Consider the following 12,371-nt stretch of genomic DNA (forward strand, 5'->3'; position numbering starts at 1 on the left):
TCTGCTTACGCCTCTGAAAGCGTCTCCATTGAGTCCTCAACATGGGGTTCTTCCCTAAATAATTTTCAGAGACATGAGTCCTTTTCTCAGACTTGAACTCACGCCTGTAATTAATTGCTAGACCTCCTCTAGCAGCAGCAACAACCCCTTGTGGAGTTTCTTGTTTCCCCTGAGGCTTGACCCAGGTGCCTCTAGGAACACTTGCCGATGGCACGAAGCTCCTAGGCCTCGCTTGAGCACTTTCCACAACCTTCCTTGGGACTTTTTCATTCTGGCGCTCTCTGTTCAGCCCATTTCTTTTGCTTTTGCCCAATTGTAGCTTTTGGAAATTTTCAGCAGCTATCTTGTCGGTGACAGCACCACATCTAGGGCACAGGAAAACTTGTGAACCCTTATTCTTGCAGCGATACAGGAAATCTACCAAGTCTTCATCAGCCCTTGGGTAAACTTCAGCTATGTCGATATCTGGGCTTTCACCAGTTTGCTCCAGCATGTCGGCCTGATCATATTCGGTGATCTCGACCATGTTGATCTCGACTGGCTCCACGAATAAAGCTTCCTCTTGGTGGAGAGGGTCAGCGTCGATCTTCATTCTGCGGACAACAAGTTTCAGCCTGCCTTCTTGAATCGCTTTCTGAACCAGAACCCTGAAAAGGTAACAATTAGAGGTATTATGACCAAGATAATTATGATACTTACAAAATCCTCTTTTCTGTCTTTGTTCTAAAGGTGGTATTTTAGTACCAGGTGGCACCACCATTTGGCCATCTTTAACTAACAAATCAAAAATTTCCTCACACTTTGTCACATCAAAAGTATAAGTTTTCGAAGGGAATTTTGAATTGTTTTCGACAGGACATTTTCCTTGCGCAGGAAGTAATGATCGACACTCATAGGCAGATCCTGGCTTTAACTCAGCCACGTCAATTTCTAATTCGGTCGATGAGGTATAATCAGCCTCATATATTGGATATGTCGCGTCATAGTCGATAAACGCTACTTTTTCTTTCTTAGCCTTATTGTGTCTAACCTTTTCTAACCTTAGCCGTTCAAGATGTCGAACTCTATCTGCCAATTGTGACATACTCTTCACAAAAGTTGGGTCTATTTTCTTCCTAATGGAATAATCTAACCCCCCAGCAGCCATCTGAACAAGTTCATGTTCTGGTACTTGCGTAAAGCACCTGGCCTTTAATGATCTGAATCTATTCAGATAATCGTTGATGCTCTCAGCAAACCTTCTCTTAATACTAGACAATTCCGCCAAACTAATTTTGGAGTGTCCTTCGTAAAACTGTTCATGGAATTTCTTTTCTAACTTGGCCCACGAATCAACCGAACTTGGGGCCAACGAAGTGAACCATGTGTAGGCAGCCTTAGTCAGAGAGGAGGGAAAAATTTTTACTCTCAAACACTCATTATGAGCTAAATCTCCTGACTCTGTTAGGTATCTGGCAATATGCTCTATTTTCGACTCACCAGATTCTCCCCCAAACTTAGTGTACTTAGGCACTTTCATTCCTCTAGGTGCCTCGGTTTGGAGGATAAATTCAGCCAACGGGGAAGCATATAATGGCCTTTGCAATGTAGCACTCATACCATTCCTAACCATAATCCTTTCGACAATAGTTGTTAAATTATTTTCTACTGCTAAGTCTTCTTGTCGATGTTGATCGATAATTTGATCAGCGTCTTGGTGTTGGTTAACCAACATCATTTGGTTACGTCCTGCTACTCCTGATTCAACGCCTTGATTTTGTTGGGGTCTAAGGATTTGTCCCTCGTGGAATGTCTCATCTTCTGCTGCCCCTATCTCCATCTGAACAGGAACGGTTTGTCTAAACACTTGTGCCATCTGTCGAGCTGGTGCCCCCAGAAAATTACACAAGCGCGTCAATTGATTCGCCACCTGCCTATTTGTTTTAGCAGATTCCTGTATCACAGGATTAAAAACTGTACCCATTTGATTGGTTAACATATTAACCAACTCATGGTTACTATCATCCATTTGTTGCCTCAACACCGCTATTGAAGTGTTCGACAGCGGCATGGTTCTATTCTGAGTATTATTCCTATTCTGAACATTGCCCCCTTGCGCTGATCCTTGCAATGAGGGATTAGTATTTTGAGCATTGTCTGAAAACAATGTTGTACTTGATATCGACTGATATCCTGGCATTAAGGAATACGACATTCCATAAAGAGGATCTGTGGAGCCAAAGCAAGGCACATAAGGTCTGAACGTCGTTATCGTTGATCCTGAACCTCCCGGTGGAGGTAAAGGAATTGATGCTCCAACCGCACCCGTAGTCGACATCGTTGAGGTTGCACTTGTCATCGGCGGCAAAGTTGTAACCTGCGAGATTACTGTTTCCGTAGTGGATAAAGTCCCTTGTGGCACTTCATCTATATTTGAGTTTGACATTTTCAAAGTTTCTTGTGGCTTACTATATAGTTTGTCACTTCTAAGTTTCATGCAATTTCGTAACTGCACTAGCATTGTCCCACTGGGCGTGCCATTTTATTTACTGTGAAAATTGGTAAACAACCATTGGTCCTCCCTAGGCCTTACAACTGAGGGTTACTTGCAGGATCGACCAGTTGATCCTAAGACATGTGCTAGTGTGAGTGTGGCTTATTCAATTCGACAGATAATTAACTTTGTGAGGAACGGCTCCTGACAAAGTATTGAACAAGCGCATGTTTTTTCCACACGAAATGTTAAATGATGCTATAGCCTATGGGTGACTCATGACCGACAACACTACAACATTCAAAAGACGTACACGTTTTTGGTGAACTCTACTATCGTAACAAAATCAGTGTCGAAAATGTAGATGACAACGTAAAGTGATAACTCAAAGGTAAATGAAATTAAAATAAAGTGTTCAACGGGAACAATTGAAAAATAAGGAAGTTGCATTGAAATAAATATGGTGATTCAAGTACATAGCAATCTTAAAAACTCTTGCTTCCTCGCGCTGGGAATGAGAAGTTTTTTACAAGTGATTTTAGTACAAGGTGAACACCCCGAGCCCCTCGTGGAATATCCTATTTATACTAAACTAAAGAAACTGCCAACAGGCAAAAACTTCTAAAAAATAGCAGGCGTCGTGCCACACGACCTATAAACTGCTCCCTACACGTTCTGCAAACTGCTCCATCTTCCGGCGCTTAATCTCCTTGTAACTGTTAGTCACTTTAAATTTCAAACTTCTCCCGCCCAGGTATTTAGGTCGACCCTGTCTCACATGTGTTTGATGCAACTAGAAATTCCTTAAGTCCCAGTCTTTATTTCGGTCGACAGAATGGGTTTTCGACCAAACATGATTCTTCTGTCGGTTTCATCTCTTGGTGACTTATGTTTTTCTCAACTTTTGCTTATCTTAGGCACATCTCCACCTCTTGATGGGGTATAAACCTTACATTCATAAGGCACTTTATTGATTACGCCTTCAACATGCCTTATAGATTTCTTGTGGTAACAGCCACTCATGTCCTTTAGCATGCTTCGTGGGGTACCCATCAACTGTCTTTATGGTCATCCAGTTACGGACAATGTTTGATCAGCAACAAAGCACTCGACTCTACATCTAGGGTCCATAGTGGTTTCAGGTCGAAGGGTGGTATACACCATTATCACCATGAGAATAACTTATGACACTTTGCATAACATTCTATATAGTATTCTCATAGCGGGTCAATCAAGTATAGATATTACTCTTAATATTCATACCCATGTTTAAGACTTGATAACTCCTTATCCATGATCCATGACATGTGATCATCAGTCTATATACATAATAGTCTTATGCTTTAATATTATCCCACTTCACAATAAAGCTCGACTACGGATACTTTAAGAATAATGTCCTTATGTTTAATGTGATCTCATGATTAAGTCATACTTGATACATTAAACGGACTAGCTATCCTAGGGACTTTATTAAACAAACATAATAAAGAAAAAGCCTTTTATAATTAATAAATAATTCGATACAAGTACCATAAGTATTGGCCTCTAGGGCTTACACCAACTGGGTATTACATAGTGGTATCATAGTAGGTCGGTTCGTCTGGCCAGGTTTTTTTCATGTTGTTTGTTCCCTAGTATGCGACATTTGTGTGAAACACTGTCGGTGCTCATTTGTTTTTCTAACTGCTTGCCAGCAGGAGCGAGATTCAAACAAGTGGAGGAGAAGCTTATGCTTCTCTGAGTAATTCAGGTGTCGAGGGTTGGTTTAGCGTGCTGCTTATTGCAAGAGTGCAAATTTTTGGATGAGGATGTGTTGTTTCCTGAACCCGAAGAAAGTATGGTTCAGTGACTACTTTATTGGTGTGTATGAATTGTCCTTTGACAATTTATAGTAGAGATCTTGGAATTGAATTAGTTTTTTTTCCTCTAAGTCAACTTGATGTTATTATGAGAATGAACTGGTTGGAATTTAACCATGTGTTTATCAATAGTTTGGATAAATCAGTGAAGTTTCTTAAATCCAAGGAGAGTACGGAATCGAGTTTCATGACCGCGAGGTGAGTAGAGATGTCCTTGAGAGGGAGTGCTCAAGTGTTCATGGTGTTTGTGTCCTTGAGTGGGGGAAGCGAGATAATGATTATGGATCTACCTGTTGTATGTGAGTTTCCTGAAGTTTCCCAGATGACATTAGTGAGTTTTCGTAGGATCGTGAGGTGGAGTTTGTTATAGACTTAGTGTCTGCTACTAGTTTGGCGTTAATGGCTCCATATAGGATGTCTGCTTCAGAGTTGAGTGAGCTAAATGAACATTTAGAGGATCTACTTGAGAAGAAGTTTGTTCGAGCGAGTGTTTCAGCATGGGAAACGTCGATGTTGTTAGTTAAGAAGAAAAATGGTAACATGAGATTGTGTGTTGACTATCGAAAATTGAATAAGGTTACTATCAAGAACTAGTATCCTCTTTCGAGAATTGATGATCTGATGGAACAGTTGGTTGAGGCTTGCATGTTCGAAAAGATTGATTTACATTCGGGTTATCATCGAATTCGTGTGAAGTTAAACGATATTCCGAAGACTACGTTCAGAATGAGATATGGTCAGTATGAGTATTCTCTAATGTCGTTTGATGTGCCTAATTCGCCTGGAGTGTTCATGGAGTACATGAATAGAATATTATGTTCGTACTTGGATCAATTTGTGTTTGTGTTCATCAATGATATTTTGATATGTTCTAAGTTTGATAAGGAGCATGCAGAGCATCTGAGAGTTGTGTTGCAAACCATGAAAGAAAATAAGTTGTATGTGAAGTTGTCTAAGTTTGAGTTCTGAATGAAAGAAGTGAAGTTCCTTAGTCATGTGATATCTAGTGGTGGTATCATAGTGGATCCATCGAAACTCGATTTTAATCAACTTTATGTCATCGGTGTCCAGAAACAAATCAATCAATTTGGATATCAAGACGGCGAGACATGTGATGTGCTCCGGAAGTCGAAACTCAACAGGAGATTTCACCTCGTTGAAATACACTTCTTCTTTGAACAAGACCCGAGGAAGAGACATTGTAAGATGTTACTATTAACAACATATGACCCATGTTTATACAACTTACAGTCATTCTTGACCACACAAAACGGTCGTTGTAATCAGAGTCGTACAAAAATATCGGCAAAACCTCAACCTTTCAATTTTCATTCTTTTATAACTACTGGATTTTTCATTCATGGACGAAGTATCCGGTAACTTCCGAGTGTTTTCAAAAATCAGGTCTAGGCAAAAATTTAGGATATTTGCACAGGATTTTTCATATATATTATCGAATTTTTTTTGTTAAATATCTTATTTTTTAAATTGTTCTATCATATATTTTATCCAAAAATTTTATTTATAATTTTTTCAAAGACAACCTATTTATTGAAATATGTGGGGTGTCAGGTGTGACATGATAAAACTTACTTTAAAATAAAAATAAAATGAGGCAATCTAAGTGAGAATCTTACACCCAAATGCAAATATACACCCCTCTATAATTATCCCACATACAAATGTAAATTAACACCTCTCTATAGTTATTATAGAAAAAAGAATAATTATATGCTAAACATTTTCTTCATAGTAATATTAACTACATAAATTAGAAATTAGAAAGCAAACGGTTAATAAGTTGGTTGCTATCTTTTTAGATTACAAATAAATATAAACATTTAATATTTTCATTTACACAAACAAGTAATTAAACATCTTTTAACATATGCACAAGTTAAAATATATTACAATTATTCCACAACATAATCCAAGGAAATAAATAAATAAAAAACACCCTAAAAGCAACAAAATAATAAAATATATAGTACATTCTTAATCCATGTAGAGCATGAAATCAACAAGAAAAACATCCATCTCCTTCTAGATTTTGAAACCCAACATTCTCAATAGCATCAACCGTGTTGAACATCCTTCTCTTTTGCATCTCTTCCATCAAAGATCGTTGCAATTGTTGTCTCCTCACATCAACACATGAGTTAATCCTTGTTAGTCTCTTACATCTGTTCTTTGTTCCATGATGATTCCTATGATTGTGAGTTTGAGAACTCATTTTCATGTTGCAAAACTGTTTGGTGAAACCAGCCTCCACCATCTCTTTCGGAGGACAAAATCTTGTCCATTTGTTGTTGCTTTTTGGATTGCAACAAAAGGATTCTTCTTCTAATTGAAGAGTTGAATCGTGTTCGTCTTCGTTGCATGAATCGTTGCAATGGAAATTGAAACACTTGATGGAATTCATTGAGGTTTGTGAGCTTGTATCATCATTCATATATTGATGATCATCTGCAAAATAGTTCCAAGTCTTAAACAATACTAAAAGTTATAGTAAAAATCTCTTTTAAGTCGAGTAAATTCAAAAGCAAAGAACGCGATCATAAAGTTCGATAAATTGTATATATTTCTGATGTCTTATTTAATATATTTCGTCAGACTAAAATATCTGTAAAAAAAGAAACTATGTGAATTATTTGACTAACTCATATAAGATATGAGACCGACATTTAAACTAACAGACCTTCTGAAATACAGTTAATTAATTTATTTACTGAACTTATGCGACTGACAAAAATAAGAATTTAGATTTCAACCATCATTTTGAAATTCTCTAATCTCACAAACTAAAAAGCTAGACCATTAGAATTTCCCAAAGTAAATTGATGCCTCCTTCCATTTAAATTTTTCAAGAAACACTTCAACTTAGTCAAATGATCAATAAGTTTAAAAAATAGAAGTACCTTGTGGCCAATCTTGAGCAAAAGGATAATGGCTCCCACAAAGATTTCCATTGTTGTTGAAGGAAGCACAAAACATAGGGAGAGAACCATGAGACGAAGATCGAGACGGCGGCGATGAGAAGAAAGGATGGTGATTATCATCCTCTTCATCATAGTTAAAACTATGTTGTTTTTCATACTTAGAGTTGTCACAATTCCTCCATGTTGGAACAATAGTTGAAATCTCTTGTTCAATCATCTCAGCAATCTCCAATGGTTCCAAGTCACTAATTTCTAGTTCTTTCACCATTTCATTTGCAACTTCAATGGCAGTGTCCTTTATTGTGTCAAATGGAAAGTATATGTTTCTTGTGTTCCCTATATTCAAAATTTAATATTTTTAACAAACCAATTTTGTATTTCATCTCCAATATTGATTAAATTAATATACTTCATGAATTATTTGGTTCTTTATATGAATAATTTTGACCAATATTTAAGAGAATATAAAGTTGATATTTTTTTATTTCTAATAGACCAAATAGGTTTCTGTTTTTTTCTAACTACCAGTTTGGATATTTACCTAAAAAAAGTTTTTTTTATATCAAAAAATAAAAATTATATAATGGACCCATTTGTTTCAGTTTCTTGGAAAATAATTTTTTATAATATTACATATTTTTGTTTAACAATATTTACAAAAAAAAATTTAAAATATTTTTAAATTAAAAATTAGTTTAGATAATTTAAAAAAAAATACTATTTATTATAATTTTTTAGATATTAAAATTAAAAAAATCAGTTAAATTTAAAATTATTTTAAAAATTATTTTTGAAATACATCTTTTTAAATGAATTTGTAATTTTGACTATATTTTAATTTTTAATAATGTATATATATGTTATTAAATGTAAAAAATATTTTTTTTTAATTTATAAAAAATAAGTTTATTTTTATATTTTAAAAAATATAGTTACAAAAATCATTTTAAAAATATAAAGAAAAAAAATCTATTTGTCTAAAACTACCATAAGTGATGAAACTAATCATACCTTCTTTGTTAGAAATTTTGACTTTAAGGAAAACAGTATCATCCTCTTCATTCATACTCCCTGTGATTGTCATGAATGTGTTTTTTCTTTGATCATTCAATGAAAATTCCTGTTTGGCAATTATTGCATTGAAATTGCTTTTTTGAATTGAAGTTGGACTAAGCAATGGTGACTCATGTTGGCCTGTGGCTAAAAATGGGTCCAACAAAAGCTCTTTTGCTGACAATCTCTTTGATACATTTGCCAAACACTTCCCAACAAACTTTTGAGCTTCTATATCTTGGATCTTGTAAAATGCCTCTGGTAGCTTCCCCTTTAATATCAATTTTTAATATTTTTTTTAATAAATGAGTAAATGAATTAAAAGAATAAGTGCTTTTTTTTTAAATTAAACTTACTGAAGTAACTTTTTTGTATATTTGAGCAGGGTTGGTGCATTCACTATATGGAAACTCTGAAGTGAATAACTCAATCATGCACATGCCAAATGAGTATATGTCTACCAACTCATTATATTCCTCTTCATACAATTCTGGTGCCATGAATTCTGGTGTACCTAATAATAATTCCAAAGACAAAAATAAAATCAATTTTATAAACATATAATTTACAAGAGTAAAACAATCTAAACATATGAAAATAATTTATGACATGTTCTTCAGAGTGTTGTTTTAAATTTTTGATAATTCAGTACAGATTAGTCATAGTTTAACTGTTGTATTAGAGAAATTACCTATGACACTGTGTGCATGTTGGGATCCACGAAGAATTGCTGCAAGACCTAAATCACCAATCTTGAGCTTTCCCATATGGCCATTGACAAAGATATTGTCACACTTTAGGTCTCTATGTATTACAGGTGGATCATGGCTATGTAAATATACCAAACCATTTAGAATTTGACGAGCCCAATTCTTTATTGCTCTGATATCTACACGAGGGTACTTCTTTCTATACCTAAAAAATTATGTAAACATGTAATAATGTTATCACAAATGAAAGAGAACATATAAGAATTATAAATGATAAACGACTAGGAAGTGTTTGAGATCGAGGTTTGAAGTTGCTTGTGGTCGTGGTTACATTGAAAACGTTAGGAATGGTAAAACATGTCTAATTCACCGAACATATCTATTTTGTCTATAATTTTGTGTAAATTGAATCAAAATTCAAAATCGACATTATCTCCTATGCATGCTCTACTCCATCCTACTTTTTGGCATGTTTTTTTTTCACTTTTAGATTTTAGTGATATTGGATCTACTCTATCTTATCTTTTTTGGAGAAAGTCAATATTTTTGATTTGCACCGTCTATTATGTTTGTCCGGTTCAATTTGTTTTTTTTTTACTTTTGTGACGGACCTAAATAACACAGTCATATTTGTTTTCAGATTCATCTCAAATTTTTGAAGGCTTCATGTAGGTTAGACAAAGTTTAACCATGACAAAATTTGACCTAAATAATATTTTATAAGACACTATTTAACTATAGTTTAATCCTAATAAATTTGAGACTCTGCACAATAATTTGCATTACATACTCTCAAAAACGACTCTGTTTGTTATCCACCTCTAACAAACACTTGCATTATAGAAAAGTACAAGAAAATATATTTGTCATGACTCTAAATTACGGTTTGCAACTACAAATATATGCATCAAGTTAATTATGTTTATTTCTTTGCAACATTTTAAATCGCAACTACAATTTAGAATCATACCAGCGACTAAGATTTAAAACGATTCAAAACATATAAAAGAGAGTAATGATAATAAGTAATGGTTCAAAAGTTACTCTCTTAGGGTTCCGGAGGTAAACAATTCAGTGATGAAGTTGAAGGTTCTTCTTTCAATATCAATCCAAGTACTATGGAAGGTAATTATAGAATCATGATCCAAGTTCTTTAGAAGATGAACTTCTGAATACAACCGTTGAAGTTGATCTGGTGATTGAAAAACATCATCAAGTTTGATTTGGTTCCAAGCCACTTCAAGTCCTAGGATTTCATCAAATGCCTTATACACAACCTTCATAGCTCCTTTGCCAAGAACATCCTTAAACTACACACACCAATAATCATAACTAATTAATAATATCTCAAACACCATTATTCTAATCTAACTCATCTTTGGTGTCCAACATATATTAGTATTATTTTTTTGTCAAAGTCATGTTTGTCTATGTGTAGTATACAATAATTTAATATTATTATTAAGTATATTTAATATATTTTAAAAAAAATTGAATTAGTTTTAAATTTTTATTTAAAAGTCAAACTTATGAGTTTGGTGTGTAATAATATATCATTAGTGAGTATCAATAATTCACTTTGATATATATATTTTATATAAATGGCCCTTGGATGTACTGGAGAGTTAATTTTTGTGATGGTGTCACATAGTTACAATCCAAGACTTGGTAAAAGGATAAAACATAACACATGATGCTTAATTTGTTTATCGTCCTAAAAGAATTGAATTTAATAATAGTTTATATATAACATTCATTTTTAAATTCAAAAGAACATTTTTTTATAAAGAATAAAATTGTGATGGATTTTCAACTTTATTTTTTATCTTGAAAATTGTGATGGATTTTCAACTTTAATTTTTATCAAAACTAATAAAATTGATGAATCTTCTATAGTTTAATGAACTAATTTTATATTTTGTAAAAAAAAAAACTAAATTATAGACACTTATATATATTTTCAGAATCAAAATATCGATTTATTAAATAGTAAAATAAAAAATATGACCCCTTTTATTAAAACCATGAAAAAAAATCTCTAAATTGGAAACTAAGCAAAACTAGGCATAAAGTAAGATTATGATTCATAGGAAGAATTAATTTATGTAAATTGAGTAGCATCCTTATGCAAAAAGAAAGGATTTCAATTCTAATTTTTTCTTGACTAATGAGTCTACGATTTCACATCCCTCTAATTTAACCAGATTTCTATGTCTTAATACTCCTATTTTCAGAAGAAAATGGCTTAGAAATCCAAATTTTTATTGGATGTGAATTAATTTTATCTAAAAGATATTTTTCATTAGAATTCGAATTCAAATTCTATCGATTAATTATTCAATGAAATAATTAAAAATATTTATATCATATACAAATATAAGAATCTATTAGAAATACTTACCCGTCCATATCGACCGGAAGGATCAGTTTCAACATATCCAGGCTTAGCTTTGCCTCCTATTCTTCCCTTAAACATGACTTTAACAACTAATCTTACTTAACTTAACAATAAAAGTAATTAATGGGAAATTATATTTAATTAATCTTATCTTGTATGATTCAAGTGAAAGTATATGCTAGATAATCCGAGGCTTCCACTCATGATTCTCATAAGAAAAAACACCAAATAATTGCCATAAAAGTCTTGAGTAATCAACACTTAGCATAATCCAAGCCATTTCAATAAATCCGCATGAAATTTCGTAGAATTTTTTATGAACCATTTGAGTAAAAAAAAAAAGATGAAAGAGTAATAATAATATGGTTGAAGATATTTGTGGTTGAAGAGAATTTGGAAAGATTAAAAGAGTAACTTAGAAATTGAAAAGATTATAGATATGACATATGAATGAAATTGGGGTTCTAAATTTGAAGAACTTGGGGCCATGTTTTGATAGAAACATTTGTGGTTGTGAGAGATGATGATAAAACGAATTGGTTGGATTAGAGAAAGAGAGAATCTAAGAAGAAAAGGGTATGATAGATTTTGATTTTGGAGTTGAAAAAAAGAGAGAGAAGAAATCTTAATAAGTGTAAGGATTTGGTTAATTTTGTGGATTATAGAATATGTGGAAATTGAAGAGTTGTGGTTGAGGTGTTACATGGAATAATTTTATTAGGAAATTTATAACTATGATCTTTTACATCAAAATCTTCAATTAAATTGAAAATGATATATATTTTCTTTAGTAGTAAATATGTTTTGTCATATATATATATATATATATATATATATATATATATATATATATATATATATATATATATATATATATAGAGAGAGAGAGAGAGTTCAGTTAATCTAGAGGTACAAGTCAAATAAATTATTTAATTG

At 33.1% G+C, this 12,371-nt stretch overlaps 1 protein-coding gene across 1 annotated transcript; it reads right to left on the minus strand.

Annotated features, from left to right (window-relative positions):
• Positions 1-6,163: 6,163 nt before the first annotated feature.
• LOC127105220 (probable serine/threonine-protein kinase WNK5) lies at positions 6,164-12,128 on the minus strand. Its single transcript, XM_051042386.1, has 7 exons — positions 11,439-12,128; positions 10,082-10,347; positions 9,019-9,242; positions 8,684-8,841; positions 8,286-8,598; positions 7,254-7,610; positions 6,164-6,801 (listed from the first exon to the last, which is right to left on the minus strand). The coding sequence occupies exons 1-7, from the start codon at positions 11,511-11,513 to the stop codon at positions 6,353-6,355; spliced, it is 1,842 nt and encodes a 613-aa protein (XP_050898343.1). The 5' UTR covers positions 11,514-12,128; the 3' UTR covers positions 6,164-6,352.
• Positions 12,129-12,371: the final 243 nt, after the last annotated feature.

Source organism: Lathyrus oleraceus, chromosome 7 (assembly GCF_024323335.1).
Source record: "Lathyrus oleraceus cultivar Zhongwan6 chromosome 7, CAAS_Psat_ZW6_1.0, whole genome shotgun sequence".
Classification (NCBI taxonomy): domain Eukaryota; kingdom Viridiplantae; phylum Streptophyta; class Magnoliopsida; order Fabales; family Fabaceae; genus Lathyrus; species Lathyrus oleraceus.

Excerpts from the sequence above, each read along its gene's own strand:
- LOC127105220 (XM_051042386.1), bottom strand. The coding sequence starts at position 11,513 with ATGTTTAAGGGAAGAATAGGAGGCAAAGCTAAGCCTGGATATGTTGAA. Across the intron at positions 9,243-10,081 it reads ACCTCCGGAACCCTAAGAGA|GTATAGAAAGAAGTACCCTC; the intron begins GTAACTTTTGAA and ends ATAATTTTTTAG. Across the intron at positions 7,611-8,285 it reads CAAAATTTCTAACAAAGAAG|GGAACACAAGAAACATATAC; the intron begins GTATGATTAGTT and ends TTTTGAATATAG.